This window comes from Oryctolagus cuniculus, chromosome 11 (assembly GCF_051225735.1).
Source record: "Oryctolagus cuniculus isolate XC-2025 breed Fujian yellow rabbit chromosome 11, ASM5122573v1, whole genome shotgun sequence".
Taxonomy (NCBI): domain Eukaryota; kingdom Metazoa; phylum Chordata; class Mammalia; order Lagomorpha; family Leporidae; genus Oryctolagus; species Oryctolagus cuniculus.
The window spans coordinates 53,768,013-53,785,316 of record NC_142877.1 but is presented as its reverse complement, the minus strand read 5'-3'; the positions used below and the strand labels follow the sequence as shown (position 1 = coordinate 53,785,316).

The following is a 17,304-nucleotide window of genomic DNA, read 5'->3' as shown; positions in this document are numbered from 1 at the left end:
TTTTCAGGTAGCCATAAACTGAAATGTAACTAGTCTGGGGCACAGCATTGTAACACGTGCGAAACACAAGTATCTCTTGACACGAGAATTTGGCTGTCTAGTACATTGCTGTACTTTCAACTCAAGATTGGGAAAGGTTTAGGAGTTTCTTCTTGTAAAAGCTAAGCATCAATAAAGTTCTAAATATTACCAACATTAATAGAGTTCTGTTCTTCACAGAAAAATTTTGAAAGCCCTCTCTTCTGAAGATACACGAGGCAGAAAAGGAGACGGAGAAAACCCTGGAGTTTCTGCTGTTACTTCTATGTCTGTTCCAACTTCCATCTATCAGACTAGCAGCGGACAGTACAGTATGTATAAGGATCCATTCCCACATGATAGACACAGAAACAGGCTGTTCCATTTGAAGAAGTGGTGTGTAGAAAGGCCATAGACAATAGCGATGATTTTTTTTTTAAACTTTTATTTAGTAGATAGAAATTTCCAAAGTACAGTTTATGGATTACAATGGCTTTTTCCCCCCATAACTTCCCTCCCACTCGCACCCCTCCCATCTCCCGCTCTCTCTCCCATTCCATTCACATCGATTCATTTTCAATTATCTTTATATACGGAAGATCAATTTAGTGTATATTAAGTAAAGATTTCATCAGTTTGCACCCACACAGAAGCACAAAGTATAAAATACTGTTTTAGTACTAGTTATAGCATTACTTCATGTTGGACAACACATTAAGGACAGATCCCACATGAGAAGTAAGTACACAGTGACTCCTGTTGTTGATTTAACAATTTGACACTCTTGTTTATGGCATCAATAATCTCCCTAGGCTCTAGTTATGAGTTGCCAAGGCTATGGAAGCCTTTTGAGTTCGCTGACTTCTTATTCCAGGGTCATAGTCAAAGTGGAAGTTCTCTCCTTCCTTCAGAGGAAGGTACCTCCTTCTTTGATGGCCCTGTTCTTTCCACTGGGATCTCACTCGCAGAGATCTTTCATTTAGGTCTTCTTCTTCTTCTTTTTTTTTTTTTTTTTTCCCCAGAGTGTCTTGGCTTTGCATGCCTAAAAAACTCTCATGGGCTCTTTAGCCATATCCGACTGCCTTAAGGGCTGATTCTGAGGCCAGACTAATAGCGATGATTATTAAAGGATAGTATTTTGAGCCAGGAATAAGGCAAAGTACATTTTCAGTGTTATTTCATTTATTCCTTACCACTTTTCGAGGTTATTTTATGAGGCAGCTGAGACTCAAAAAATTAGACATGGTACCTGAAGTATGGTAAATTATACCATTTTTTAAGTTGATGGAGCTAGGATTCAAAATTAGTCTGTCTGTATCTAGAGATACAATTTACCCCAGACTACATAGCCTCTTAACAAATTGCTCTCTTGGATGCTAGCCAGTTAGTTACATGCGTAACCTTGATTCCGGTGGAAATCAGCGTTTTGACTAGTTACATAATAAACAAATTAAACACGAACATGGACTTTTCAGTCTGGGGTTACAGGGGTTTCAGGTTGGTGTGCGGCGTGCTTCACAGCGTGCCCACCAGCACTGTGCCCACCAGTAGCCGTCAGGGGCCGAGCGACTGCAGTGAACCTCTGCCTGCAGACAGCCAGCCTCAGGAAGCGGGAGCACCTGCCGGTGGGCAGCATCTCAGCTGGGGCCAGGGAGCCTGCAGGGAAGCAGGTGTGGTCTTTGCCTTTGAAAGGAAAGCTCATAGCTGAGACACTGCTAGGACAGGAAATACCTGCCGCAGACAGACGTGTACTTTCTCTCATGTCTTACTCAGCAGCTGTCTACAGGGCAGTAACCTGTGTGAACAATGTTTCCCCCGAACAACTTGTAAATGGGGTCTCTTGATATATTAAAATGAGATTTGGCAGAACTAACAAGGTAATGAATTAGCCTTCTGTGTTTTCAAGTTCAAATTCAGTTTTTAGTTTTGCTTCTGGTGTTTTTTAATGGAAAGTTTCACATGTACAACGAAAGTGAACAAATTGTCCAACACATGCAAACATAAACATATGAATTTGTGCTTTTTTTCCCCCAAATTTGTTTTCTTTGATGGTTTCTGGATTGGAAATTAATGCTTATAAAGACTTTCGGTTTTTGAGATTTTTCTCAGTGTTTTGTTTGTTTTTCTTTTTGCTTTAAAACCTTTTATTTATCTTATATTTGTTTTGTTGTAAGAAGTCTGAGGGATTCCAATTTATTTTTTGGTAGCTGCTTACCCAGTTAATATGATTAACATATTTAAGTTTGTCCTTTTTTTTTTTTTTTTTTTTTTTTTAGATTTATTTATTTAGGCTGGAGCCGCGGCTCAATAGGCTAATCCTCCACCTAGCGGCGCCGGCATACCGGGTTCTAGTCCCGGTTGGGGCGCCGGATTCTGTCCCGGTTGCCCCTCTTCCAGTCCAGCTCACTGCTGTGGCCAGGGAGTGCAGTGGAGGATGGCCCAGGTACTTGGGCCCTGCACCCCATGGGAGACCAGGAGAAGCACCTGGCTCCTGCCTTTGGATTAGCGCGGTGCGCCGCCTGCAGCGCGCTAGCCGTGGCGGCCATTGGAGTGTGAACCAATGGCAAAAAGGAAGACCTTTCTCTCTATCTCTCTCTCTCAGTATCCACTCTGCCTGTCAAAAAAAAAAAAAAAAAAAAAAAAAAAAGATTTATTTATTTATTGGAAAGGTAGAGTTACAGAGACAGAGAGAGAGAGGTCTTCCATCCACTGGGTCACTTTCCAAATGGCCCCAATAGCCAGAGCTGAGCTGATCCTAAGCCAGGAGCTAGGAGCTTCTTCCAGGTCTCCCACATGGGTGCAGGGGCCCAAGCGCTTGGGCCATCTTTTGCTGCTTTCCCAGGCCCATTAACAGAGAGGTAGATTGAAAGTGGAACAGCTGGTACTCGAACTGGCACTGCAGACCTCGGCTTTAACCCACTGAGCCACAGTGCCGGCCCCTAAATTTGTCTTTAGCTCACTGATATCGGAGTTTGGTGTAGGATGAAAGCAGTGTTTAATATGTACATAGGTTTCTTTTTTATTTATCATCTGTATATGAGTTGCAAACAAAATCATTGCATATTGGTTGAGTTTTTTCAGAATTTTTCTGAGGATTCTTTGAGGGTATTTCTTGTCTGGCACTATGGTACAGTGGGTTAATGCCCTGGCCTGAAGCGCCGGCATCCCATATGGGCGCCAATTTGAGACCCGGCTGCTCCACTTCCAATCCAGCTCTCTGCTATGGCCTGGGAAAGCAGTAGAAGATGGCCCAAGATGCACGTGGGAGATCCAGAAGGAGCTCCTGGCTCCTGGCTTCGGATCCGTGCAGCTGTGGCAGTTGCGGCCAATTGGGGAGTGAAGCAGCAGATGGAAGACCTCTCTCTCTCTCACTCTCACTCTCACTCTCACTTTCTCTGCCTCTCCTCTCTCTGTGTAACTCTGACTTTCAAATAAATAAATAAATCTTTAGAATATTTCTTGTGTGAATTTTGTACAGTGAAAGAGGTCAATAAGCATTTGACAGACGTTGAGTTGTGAAGCACTAGCACAACCAAGGCTTATTAGTTCCTTAGCCCAAGAATTCTCTTGTGCTGCCTGTTTATAATCTCTCCTTCTGTTCCTAACTTACATCTTTTTTTGTTCTTTTTCTTTTTTTTTTTTTTTTTTTTTTGACAGGCAGAATGGACAGTGAGAGAGAGAGAGAGAGAGAAAGGTCTTCCTTTTTCTGTTGGTTCACCCTCCAGTGGCCGCCACGGCTGGCGTGCTGTGGCCAGCGCACCGCGCTGATCTGATGGCAGGAGCCAGGTGCTTCTCCTGGTCTCCCATGGGGTGCAGGGCCCAAGCACTTGGGTCATCCTCCACTGCACTCCCTGGCCACAGCAGAGAGCTGGCCTGGAAGAGGGGCAACCGAGACAGAATCCGGCACCCCGACCAGGACTAGAACCCGGTGTGCCGGTGCCGCAAGGCGGAGGATTAGCCTAGTGAGCTGTGGCGCCAGCCAGCCGTAACTTCTTCTAGGTCTCCCACCTGGATGCAGGGACCCAAGCATTTGGGGCCATTTTCTGCTGCTTTCCCAGGCGCATTAGCAGGGAGCTAGATTGGAAGTAGGGCAGCTGGGACTCCATCTGGCACCCATATGGGATGCCGCTGTATCAGGCTAGTTCTTAACCTGCTGTGCCACAACAGCAGCCCTTCCCATGAACTTTATGTTGACATATGTATGTGGCAGTAAAACACTGTAACTAATAAAACCGCGAATTTCTGCATCTGGAAATTTGTAATGAGTCTTTGTATTTAAAGTCACATGAAAGTATTTCCAAAACTTCTGGGAAAACGCAACTAAAAGTTTATTTTGGTGCAAAAGTTTTTGAACTCCATGCATGAAAAGTTTTCAGAAAGTTAATGGAGAGACTGGTGCTGTGACGCATCTGGTAAAGCTGTTGCCTGCAAGTGCAGGCATCCACTATGGGCGCCGGTTTGAGTCCCAGCTGCTCCACTTCTGATCCTGCTCTTGGTTATGGCCTGAGAAAGCAGTAGAAGATGGCCCAAGTCCTTGGGTCCCTGTACCTGTGTGGGAGACCCAGAAGAAGCTCCTGGCTCCTGGCTTCAGATCAGCCAAGCTCTTACCATTGCAACCATTTAGGGAGTGAACCAGGGAATGGAAGACATTTGTCTCCCTCTCCCCTCCCCCTCCCCCTCCCCCTCTTAAAAATATTCTTATTTTTAGCCGGCGCCGCGGCTCACTAGGCTAATCCTCCGCCTAGCGGTGCCGGCACACCGGGTTCTAGTCCTGGTCAGGGCGCCGGATTCTGTCCCGGTTGCCCCTCTTCCAGGCCAGCCCTCTGCTGTGGCCAGGGAGTGCAGTGGAGGATGGCCCAGGTGCTTGGGCCCTGCACCCCATGGGAGACCAGGAAAAGCACCTGGCTCCTGGCTCCTGCCATTGGATCAGCACGGTGCGCCGGCCGCAGCACGCCGGCCGCGGCGGCCATTGGAGGGTGAACCAACGGCAAAAGGAAGACCTTTCTCTCTGTCTCTCTCTCTCACTGTCCACTCTGCCTGTCAAAAATAAAAATAAAATAAAATAAAATATTCTTATTTTTTTAAAAAAAGTAAGTTAATGGAAATTGCATATTATGAAAAAACTGCATAGGGTTTAAACATTTTTGTACTATAATAAAGTCTTTTAATTCCATTTTTCCAGAAACTTTTTAAAGTGGCCTCCTAAATGAGAATATTTGTGTGTGGCAGTAGGAGGATGATTAGAAACGCCTGAAAAAAATCATTTTTACTTAAAACACACACTCACAAGTGTGATTTGGTTTCCTGCTAGCCAAATCATAAAAAGGAAAACAAAGTGTTGCATAATTATAATCTGGAAAGAGGGTACGGAGATGAGGCATCAGACTCTAAAAGGGGTTTATTTATTATGTGGGAAGTGCAAAATGCTAAAGTGTTTTCTGTTTGGCCATGTCTTTTTCTTTTTTTTTTTTTCTGACAGGCAGAGTGGACAGTGAGAGAGAGACAGAGAGAAAGGTCTTCCTTTTGCCGTTGGTTCACCCTCCAATGGCCACCGTGGCCGGCGCGGTGCGGCCAGCGCATCGCGCTGATCCAAAGGCAGGAGCCAGGTGCTTCTCCTGGTCTCCCATGGGGTGCAGGGCCCAAGCACCTGGGCCATCCTCCACTGCACTCCCTGGCCACAGCAGAGAGCTGGCCTGGAAGAGGGGCAACCGGGACAGAATCCTGCACCCCAACCGGGACTAGAACCCGGTGTGCCGGCGCCGCAAGGCGGAGGATTAGCCTATTGAGCCACGGCGCTAGCTGCCATGTCTTATGGATATGTCATGTCTGGGCTGCCGAGAAAGCACCAACGCATGTAAAAAGTGTTTACAGGGAACTAAGTAATGTGATCTGTGTGGTAGCTTTCTGATAACTTTATCGCTAATTTTCATAGGAAATGAATGAATAGTTTATATTTCTCAAATATTCATCAGTGGTAGCACTGGACAGCAGGCTAAGAAGCATTATATAAGCTTTTATTCTATTTGAAATTTTTTTCCGTAGGCAAATTTTATCCAGAATATTTTAAAGTTACAATCTTTATAATGCTTATAGGCAAACATTGTAACTTTTCAGTTCTTTCTCATTTTCCTGGACAGTCAGACACTGGTATCCTTTCCTAATGCCCCAGATTTGCCGTGACAACGTTAGCAGTTAGCATGGAGTGTTCCCATGGATTCCAAAGTCTGCTATTTTTATTTTTTTATTTTTTATTTTTTTAGTGGGAGGTAAAATAGCAAGGTTTATTAGGGAAGGGACATCCGTAAGGATGGATGGGCACCTCTCCAGAGGGTGCCCAGTCACTCGGACTGGGGGGGTGGGGAGGAGTGAGGTTACATGGTTGAGTGGAGAGAGTACACCTGGCCAGGCAGGCGGGCGACTCAGCAGAGAGGCAGAGGGCTGAGCACCCAAAGTCTGCTATTTTTAACCAGTGTTATCATACAGTATGAGACTTAATTCAGGGTGGTGCTTCTTTTTTTAAAATGGCGTTTTATTTCTTTTATATATAGTTTACTTAAAGCAGTCAACAGTTAGGAGTAGAAGTGCATTCAAGCCTGCTTTAAGAGTGTTTGTGTTTTCCAGTGTTCAGTTTTCTTTGTTTCTGTTTCTTTGCCACTTCTTTGAGCTGGTATATTTATAGCCTTATAATGGCTGTTTTCTCTCTCTGGTTGAAGTTGCCATTGCCCCGAATGGAGCCTTACAGTTGGCCAGTCCAGGCGCAGACGGAGTACAGGGACTGCAGACGTTGCCCATGACCAATTCAGGCAGCACTCAGCAAGGTACAATTCTGCAGTACGCACAGACCTCGGACGGACAGCAAATACTTGTGCCCAGCAACCAGGTGGTTGTACAGAGTAAGTATGTTTGGCTGTCCATAGAAGGCTTCTCAGAGGCCCTTCCGAGGCTCGTCGATTAACTCGCATTTTGGCCCATACAGCAGCCTCAGGAGATATGCAGACCTACCAGATCCGGACCACGCCCTCGGCGACTTCACTGCCACAGGCTGTGGTGATGACATCTCCTGTGACGCTGACGTCTCAGACAACTAAGACAGATGACCCTCAGTTGAAGAGAGAAATACGGCTCATGAAAAACAGGTAGGTGGCCAAACTGCACTCACTGCTGGGGTGGGTAATGTTCTTGCAGATCTCGAGACACAACCTGATGTTAGTTAGAATCGTCTCATTATAAGCCCGGAGGGAGGCTTTATTTTCCTCAGTGCTGGGTTAAATTCATTTCCAGTGGATGGGCGAGTCCTGCTGCTCCACAGATGACAGAGCGTTCTCCCAGTTGTACCGTGTCCTTGGATATAGCAATCTTAAGCAAAGCTTTTCACACAGCAGTCTGTTCTTAATGGGCTCACAGAGTTTTAAACTCAGGGATCCAGGTTTCAAAGTTCGAAGTTTTAGATAACTCCCGAAAGGAGTTATCCTTCCTGAAAAGGAGGAAGAGTTCGCAGAAACAGCAAACTATAAAGTGAGACTTGTAAAGTCTTGAGTTATCTGATGGAGGAAGGAAAGAAGTATGTCTAATTTTTAAAGAAAAAAAGATACTTTGAAAATCATCAAGGACCAGCGACTATAATAAAAATTGGGAAGGAAAATATAATACTAGCAATGTTGGCAAAGATGTATTCCTCTGCCTAAAATGGCCACAAGAATAACTATAAATTATAGTTATTTTCTATATCATTGTCCAGGAATCTTTTTCCAGTTTACTAAAACAGAAAAAAAAGTAAACATTATTTGAATTCATGCAGCAGAGACACCCTGGGACACCCACATTCTAAATCAGAGTGCCTGGGTTCTGTCCCACCTCTGCTTCCCGTCCAGTGTCCTGTTAGTGTGCACCCTGGGAGGCAGTGGGTGACAACTCAAGTACTTGGGTCCCAGCCACCCATGTGGGAGACCCAGATTGAGTTCTTGGCTCCTGGCTTTAAAAATACATATTTTTATAGTTTCAGTCCATTTTGAAAGAGAGACCGAGAGGGAGATTTTGCATCTTTTGGTTCCCTCCTCAAATGCTCACAACCCTACAAGAGCTACTGCTGGGCCAGGCTGAAGCCTGGAGCCGGGAGCTGAGTGTGGGTGGCAGGATCTCAAGTACTTGAGCCATCAGGAAGCCAGGGAGCCAGGACCAGCACCAGGCACTGCAGTATAGGCTTGGGTGTCCCAAGTGGTGTCTGAACCCATGCAGCCCTGGCTTTAGGCCTGGTTACTGTAGGTATTTGGGGACTGAACCCATGGATGTAAGAACTCTCTTTCTGCCTTTAAAATAAAGTGAAAATAAACAGTTTAAAAGAGAAATAAACAAAATGAGTAATGAAATAGAATAGAGAACCCAGAAGTAGATCTGTGAACACAGGAGGCACTGATACGACAGGGCAGGTAGTTGGACTCAGCAAATGATGCTAGGCGATTGGTAACTCACACATGAACACATACTGGACTTCTTCCTCACACTTTATACAGGAATCATTCCAGATGGATTATAAACTTAAATATACAAGATGAATTTTTTCTTTTTTTTTTTTGACAGGCAGAGTGGACAGTGAGAGAGACAGACAGAGAGAAAGGTCTTCCTTTTGCCGTTGGTTCACCCTCCAATGGCCGCCACGGCCGGCGCGCTGTGGCCGACGCACCACGCTGATCCAAAGGCAGGAGCCAGGTGCTTCTCCTGGTCTCCCATGGGGTGCAGGGCCCAAGCACTTGGGCCATCCTCCACTGCACTCCCAGACCATAGCAGAGAGCTGGCCTGGAAGAGGGGCAACCAGGACAGAATCCAGCGCCCTGACCGGGACTAAAACCCAGTGTACCGGCGCTGCTAGGCGGAGGATTAGCTTGTTGAGCCGTGGCGCCGGCCTACAAGATGAAATTTTAAAACCTTTAAGTGATGCTGGCGCCTCAGCTCACTAGGCTAATCCTCCGCCTGCGGTGCCGGCACCCAGGGTTCTAGTCCCTGCTGCGTTGCCGGTTCTGCCCCGGTTGTTCCTCTTCCAGGCCAGCTCTCTGCTGTGGCCCGGGAAGGCAGTGGAGGATGGCCCAAGACTTGGGCTCTGCACCCGCATGGGAGACCAGGAGGAAGCACCTGGCTCCTGGCTTCAGATCGGCACGGTGTGCCGGCTGTAGCGGCCATTTGGGGGATGAACCAACAGAAGGAAGACCTTTCTCTCTGTCTCTCTCTGTCTCACTATCTAATTCTGCCTGTCAAAAAAAAAAAAAAGACAAAATACCTTTTAAGTGAAAGTATATCATCCTATATTTGATTTCTTAAGGAGGACAAATACATACATAAAAATTAAAAGAAACATGAATTAATTTTGCACTGAAATGAATAACTTCTGTTCATAAAAAGATAACATAAGGGGAATGAAAATACAAACTGTAGGTCTATGGAAGATACTTGTAACTTACCTAACCAGCAAAAGATTTTTTTTGAAAACAATACAAAGACCTTGTGAATCAATAAGGGAAAAAAAAAAGGCATAGCAAAATATATGAATGGTTAATAACCATACAAAAGAGCAATCAAAGAAATGCAAATAAATACCACACACTTAGATACTACTTATACCAACCCAGCTGGCAAGCATTTTAAAGTGTAAAGAGGAGTTGTCAGGATTTAGAACCACAGAACTTAGATACTGCTATGGGCCTGACACAATCACTTTGGAAATGAATTAGGCCTTACCTTGTGCAGGTGACCTGGATATCTTATGACTTGACTGCTTTGTATGTGACTGAGAGACTTGCAGAAGTATGCATAAGATGTTTATAGCAAAAATCAGGGAACAACCCAAATATCCGTTGATAAAAGAATGGATGCAGAAGTTGGGACTGATTTTATACTATGCAGTACTTTCCATTTGTAAGGATTGAGTGGTCATTTCAACATGAATAAAGCTTAGAAAAATGAAAGTTAAGTGAAAGAAAGAACTTACAACAATATATAAAGTGTCATATTTTATGATCTTGGAAAATTAGGAAACCAAAGATGATTTACTGTGTGGAGTCAGACCTACGTACTAGAGCTGTGACCGTGAGCAGAGAGTTGAAACTAGTGATTGCTGATGAGCCGGAGACCAGAGTACCGAGGGCTGCCTCCCCGTACATGTGATGTGTCCTCTTGAGTATTGCACGTATTCACCCTCATTTTATTTGCTGTGCTTCCTAACATATATCCGTACCACATGGGCTTTTTTATGTGTATACTGCTTCATAAGAAACAAATGTTTAGAATCCACAGTGATTTTTAAGTAAATTTAGTAAGACGTTAGGATTTTCCAGAGAAACAGATGGCTCACCAGATTATATACTGAGAAACCCCATAATATCCCTTTCCATAATAATATGGATAGCCAGTTTTGTAGCTCAGCCCAAGGCTGATCAGGGGTGGGGACAGGGGCACAGGTGTAAGTCCCAGAATCTAAAGGTCAAGGAAACACGAGTGCTGCTGATGGCCAACACCAGGAAACCAGGAGTGTCCAGCTCAGGTCTTGAGAATTCACCTTGCCTCTGCTTTTTTGTTCTATTCAGGCCCTCAGCGGATTGGATGATGGCCACCCACAATGGTGAGGGTGGATCTTCTTTACTTACACATTCAAATACTAATCCCTTCTGGAAGCTCCCCCGCAGATATGCCCAGAAGTAATGCTTTACCGGCTCTCCTGGGCATCCCTTGGCCCTGTCAAGTTAACCCACAAAGTCAGCCATCACAGGTGTTCTGCTGCTGTTTGTAACCATCTTGAAAATAACAGTGGGAAATAATACTGCATCCATATTAATGACAAAATGTGAAATACCTAGGAAGAATTTAATAGGAAAGGCTTAAAATCCATTTAAAAAATCTTGTAACTAAAACTGTATCTGAACAATTAGGAAATATACTGAAATATATTGTTTAAGAGAGAGACAGTTAATATTGAGTATCAGTTCTTTCAGATTTTGCATGTAAATTCAGTGTAGTTCAAACTAGAATCTATACATTGTTAAGGAAGTAGACAAAATAAGCTGAGAGTCTACATGGAAGAAATAAGTATTCAAGAAGAGAAAGAGGTTACTTGTTTTATTTTTTAAATTTATTTATTTATTATTTGAAAGGCAGAATTAGAGAGAGAGAGAGAGAGGTCTTCTATCCGCTGGTTCACTCCCCAAATGGCCACAATGGCCAGTGCTGGGCCGATCTGAAGCCAAGAGCTGGTAGCTTCTTCTAAGTTTCCCACATGGATTTAAGGGTCCAAGGACGTGGGCCGTCCTCTGCTGCTCTCCTATGCCGTTAGCAAGGAGCTGAATCAGAAGAGGAGCAGCCAGGATTCCAGCTGGCACTCATGTGAGATGCTGGCACTGCAGGTGGTGGCCTAACCCTGTACAGCACAGCGCCGGCCCCATTGTTTTATTAGGCACTGAAATAATCCAGTAACATCAAAATCAGCCGTGGGTATCTTGGTATCTGCACAAGAATAGAGAGTAATGTTATTAAATATGGCGCAGCTCAGAAGTACCTTCTTTGCTATTAAGTACATTTGCAAGGTTGCTTTAGTTTTGACTAACGATGTTGATACAACTAGCCCCACACTTGAATGAAATTAAGTTGGACCCCTGTTTTGTTTCTTAGGCAGAGAGACAGGCAGAGATCTGTATCCACTGGTTCACACTCCAAGTGCCTGTAACAGCCAGGGCTAAGCTAGACTTAAGTCAGAGCCCAGAACTCAATCCAGATCTTCCATAAAATTGGCAGGGACCCAAGTACTTTAGCCAATACCTGAGGCCTCCTAGATAGTGTGTTAGCAGGAAGCTGGACTGGAAACAACAGCCAGGATGCAAACCGGGCACTCGTTATGGGACATAGGCATCCCAAGTGACAGCCTAGCTGCCATGCCAGTCTTCGGATCAGCGCAGCTCCAGCATTGCGGCCGTCTTGGGGGTGGACTAGCGGATGGAAGGCTTCTCTCTCTCACTCACTCTCTGCCTGTCTGTAACTCTGCCTTTCAAATAAACAAATAAATCTTTATTTAAAAAAATGGGGGGTGGGGGCCGGCTCTGTGGTACAGCAGGTTAACGCCCTGGCCTGAAGCGCTGGCATCCCATATGGGCACCACTTCTAGTCCTGGCTGCTCTTTTTCTTTTTTTGACAGGTAGAGTGGACAGTGAGAGAGAGAGACAGAGAGAAAGGTCTTCCTTTGCCATTGGTTCACCCTCCAATGGCCACCAGGGCCGGCGCACCGCGCTGATCCGATGGCAGGAGCCAGGTGCTTCTCCTGGTCTCCCATGGGGTGCAGGGCCCAAGTACTTGGGCTATCCTCCACTGCACTCCCTGGCCACAGCAGAGAGCTGGCCTGGAAGAGGAGCAACCGGGACAGAATCTGGCGCCCTGACCGGGACTAGAACCCGGTGTGCCGGCGCCGCAAGGTGGAGGATTAGCCTAGTGAGCCGCGGCGCCGGCCTCTGGCTGCTCTTCTTCCAATCCAGCTCTCTGCTGTGGCCTGGGAAAACAGTAAAAGATGGCCCAAGTCCTTGGGCCCCTGTACCCACATGGGAGACCTGGAAGAAGCTCCTGGCTTCAGATCGGCACAGCTGTGGCCATTGTGGCCAATTGGGGAGTGAACCAGCAGATGGAAGACCTCTCTCTCTGTCTCTACCTCTCTCTCTAACTCTTTCAAATAAATAAAAGTAAATCTTAAAAAAAAAGGAAACCACTAGAAAGACAACCTAGTTGATAGATAAATGAGCAAGTGTAAGTGAATTGCACATTTACAAAAAACCAGACCAATGCACTCTTGAAAAATATGCTCGTCCTCATAAGTAGTGAAATAATTAACAAGATGTCACACGGCAGAAACTCAAAAGTGACTGCCATTGAGTACATAGAGAAAAGGTATTTCACGTACATTAGTGAGGGAAATTGTTTTTTTTTTTTTTAAGATTTATTTATTTTACTTGAAAGAGTTAAACAGAGAAGGAGAGGCAGAAAGAGAGAGAGAGAGAGAGAGAGAGAGAGAGAGAGATCTTCCATCCACTGGTTCACTCCCTAATTGACTGCAATGGCTGAAGCTGCGCTGATCCGAAGCCAGGAGCCAAGAACTTCTTTTGGGTCTCCCACATGGGTGCAGGGGCCCAAGGACTTGGGCCATCTTCCACTGCTTTCCCAGGCCATAGCAGAGAGCTGGATCAGAAGTGGAGCAGCCAGGTCTCAAATCAGCACCCATGTGGGATGTTGGCACTGTAGATGGTGGCTTTACCCACTACGTCACAGCACCAGCCCCAAAATTGAAGTTTTATAATACATAGTCTTTGACTCAGCAGGTCTGCTTCGGTGTGACAAGATACCATAACAAGCTTAAAACTATGTCTTTTACCTGTGAAAAATATTTGCATCTATCTCTATATATATCTAGATCTATAGATCCATAGATCTATATATACAACTATATATAGGTGTCTATATATCTATATCGATATAGATATATATATAGATGTATATATTTGTATCGATAAAGATCTATAGATCTATAGATATATATATAGATATCGATATAGATAGAGATCTATAGATAGATATATAGATCTATAGATAGAGATCTATATATAGAGAAAGAATTATAGCTTATACAGTCCTACCTGTATCTGTACAGCCAAATGTAATAGGTATATAAATAGATTTATTTCTGTAAATAAATGTGAGATCTAAGAAAAGAAAAAAATACATAGCCTACAAACATGAAATCACATCAGACTTTTTGCATAATCAAGAAATGGGAATTAAAGCAAGAAGATACAAGTTTGTAGCCATTAGACAAAAATTTTGTAATTTTTATAACATCAGAAATTAGAGAAAGTGAAGAGAAGCAGATATTCCGAGTGTAGTGCTGAGAAGGATATACATTGGTAGATGCCCTGGAAGGAAATTTGGCAGCATCTCTTGATTTAAATGCATATAGTTTGAGACCCCACATTATATATGACAGGGGACATGTATAGGATATTCACTGGAGGCCTCTTGGAAGTCTTTCTGGGAGGTGTTGGTTAATAATTACAGGTCCTACGCACTGCCTTGAAAAATAGAGATCTGTGTACTAACAGAAAGATCGTTAAAACAGCATGTGTAGAACGTGTTGCAATTCAGATTTACATATATGGTATAAAAAGCCAAAGGTAGCATCCACCTCTTTATAGATACTGGGTAACTTGATGTGCCTTCCCAGAAGTGTTCTAAGAGGATCTCACAGAACTGAGTGTTGGCTCAAGCACTGTTTTTATTTTTATTTTTTTAAACACATGGGTTTTCTTTCTTTTTAAAAATTTTTTAAAAGATTTTATTTATTTGAGAGGTAGAGTTACTGACAGTGAGATGGAGAGACAGAGAAAGATGTCTTCCATCCATCCACTGGTTCACTCTCCAAATGGCCACACGCCTGGAGCTGAGCCGATCCGAAGCCAGGAGCCAGGAGCTTCTTCCAGGTCTCCCATGCAGGTGCAGGGGCCCAAGGACTTGGCCATCTTCCACTGCTTCCCCAGGCCACAGCAGAGAGATAGATCGGAAGTGGAACGCTGCTGGTGGAGGCTTAGCCCACTATGCCACAGCACTGGCCCCTCAAGTATTGTTTATAATTCAGACTTAATAACCAGAAATTGAAGAAGTTATGTGAACAATTAACCAGAAGACCCTTAAATTTTACTCTCTGGTATTTATTCAAGAGAAATGAAACCTAAATCTACAAAAAGATTGGCACACAACATGCATGGCAGCTAACGCTAGAAATAGCCCAAGAGAATACATAAATAATTTATATTTACACAGTGGAATGCATTCAACAATATAAAGGACAAACCAGCATGCAACAACATGGGTGAACCTCAAAACTATGTTGAATGGAAGGCAACCCAGACACAAGAGAACCTACTGACACTGTTGCCTGAGGTTCTAGAATAGGAAGAACTGAGCTGCGGTGACAAAATCAGACTAGTGGTTGCTTGGGAAAGCACTGACTGAACCTCCTGCGGCATTGGACATGTGCCGTCTCTCCAGGGGTACAGGTGATGCAGGCATGGGCATTTGCCAGAACTGGTTGAATTCTACTCTTAAGATCTGTTTACTTTGCTGTATGTAGGTAATACCTTAAGTTTTCAAATGAGGGGGAAAAGGGGACCAGGTAAAATTACAGAAGAAAATTTACTATTTAAAGAATGTAAAGTTGTTTTCTAACATTCAAAACAAATGTTTATATTTAGAGAAGCTGCTCGAGAATGTCGCAGAAAGAAGAAAGAGTATGTGAAATGCCTGGAGAATCGAGTTGCAGTTCTGGAGAATCAAAATAAAACTCTGATAGAAGAGTTAAAGACTTTAAAAGATCTTTATTCCCATAAAAGTGTTTGATTCTTAAGAAAGAAAGAAAATATTTTTGTGGACTTGCCTAAAAATTAGATGGATTTCTTTTTAGCGGAGTTTTATAAATTAAAAGGTCAAAAGTGAAGCTTTTTATTTAGGTTTTTGCAACAAAGATATCTTATGCAAGAGATGTGTCGTCAGGATTAAGTGGAAAACAACCTCAAGGAAGCTCTGGGCACAACTGGAAGCTGTGTAAAAATTAAACTCAAGAACCAAGAAGCAGGCATTTTCTAAATAACAATGGTGTCAACCCAGAAATACAAAAAAGATGAAATATGGTAAATTGAATTTTTAAAAATAAATCAATTTACCCTATAGGTTTGCATTTCTTATTGTTTCCTGAAATTTACCTTTTTTTCAGTTGTGTGTGTGTGTGTGTGTGTGTGTGTGTGTGATTTTGCCAATAAATTCTAAATTACAATTGTAAAAGAAAACCTTAGTACATTACTAAAAGATAAATTATGTTTTATGATTATATATGCTTGTTCCATTGTCAGGTCTTTTAAGTGAGGTTTTTTGTGTTTTTTTTTTGTTTGTTTGTTTGTTTTTTTTTTTTTTTAAAGTTTATTTGTTGGACTTGAGAGGGTTTTTGAAACTGGGTTAACCATTTTGAGGTCTTGTCCTAAAGCTATCTAAGGTACATGAATGGAGTGTGGTGATTTTATAACTTTTTTTTTTTTATCAGAATGGAAAGAAAACTGTTTAATAGTTTAATGTTTTTAAATTGGTCCTTGCTTACTCTGGTAATGGTGATTTTCTACAAATATGTAATAAATTTTTTTTGATTCTGTATTCTGTATGCAGTTGAATATCCATTACTTATTCTGTGTGCTTTAATAGAATGGAATGTTTACAGGCCCTTAAAATATATTATTTTTAAAAAAACCTGAAGATGCATACCAAAGTTTTTCCAAGAGGATTTTATAGTCAATGTAAGGTTTATCAGATCTTAAAATAGTACGATTATTAAGGTAATTTTATGTTAGAGACTATTTTGTAATGTAGTGAATGGTACCTTTATAAGAAAAGTGACTGCCAATATATTTTTATAGCTGATCTTTATAAATTCTAATATTGAGTTTTTAATGATTATTTTAAATGTTTATATAGTTTGTTTAGTAAAAAAATTTGCATCTCAAAGTATCATTTTTATATTATGAGAGTGAAGTTTTCAGATTGGCTAATATTTGCATTGTAAGTTTTATATGCAGTTTATCTAAAGAGAAATGCTGTCAGTACATACACCTGTGTTTAACCTCTCTGTATTCCAATTTGTATACACTTTGAAATTGTACCGCGAAACTATTGTGTGCTTCTATACAATATGTATCATATTGTCCATGAAATTAAAAAGAATTTGATAAAATTAAGTTTGCTGGACGTAAGCTGTGATGCTTTATGTGTGGGTGAAGGCTTACTGATAGCCTGTGTTAAAGATACTAATGACAGCGGTTCTAGTTTTTTAATGAGGTACGTTTGCAGTTAGTTCTGGAGGATTATGGTTGTATTTTTTGTTTCCATCAGACCAGTTGGAGTAAACTCAGCTAACTCATGGTTAAAGGAGACTGTTACATAGGCAGTCTTTAACTCATACATTTATGATGGATCCCCCTGTAGAATCCTGTTACTGAAAAGGCATTTAAAATAGGACAACGTTGACTTGGCTGCCGCTGTTGAAGTGTGATCACCAGAACGCTAACGTCACTTAATACCGCGTGTAAAGCCGTAAACTCAGCCAGTGTCCCTGAGGCCTCAGGAGCAGAGGGAGGTATATGCTCACTGGGTTGTGTCAGAAGAGTGTCTTCTTAATAAAGATTTATTTACTGATGTGAAAGGCAGAGTTAGAGAGGGAGAGGAAGAGTT

At 42.8% G+C, this 17,304-nt stretch overlaps 1 protein-coding gene across 3 annotated transcripts in view; it reads left to right on the top strand.

Moving 5' to 3' along the window:
• The window catches only part of ATF1 (activating transcription factor 1), a 61,693-nt gene extending 44,882 nt beyond the window's left edge, over positions 1-16,811 (top strand). Inside the window, exons 4-7 of one of the 3 annotated variants that reach the window (XM_051846304.3) lie at positions 220-350; positions 6,732-6,911; positions 6,995-7,154; positions 15,285-16,811. In XM_051846304.3, the coding sequence (XP_051702264.1) occupies positions 220-350; positions 6,732-6,911; positions 6,995-7,154; positions 15,285-15,429 (616 nt within the window). In that variant the 3' untranslated portion in view covers positions 15,430-16,811. Of the gene's footprint in view, positions 1-219; positions 351-6,731; positions 6,912-6,994; positions 7,155-10,592; positions 10,723-15,284 lie in introns of those variants that run through there. The other 2 variants (XM_089308325.1, XM_070052229.2) reach the window with 2 other exon arrangements.
• The last annotated feature ends 493 nt before the right edge of the window (positions 16,812-17,304 follow it).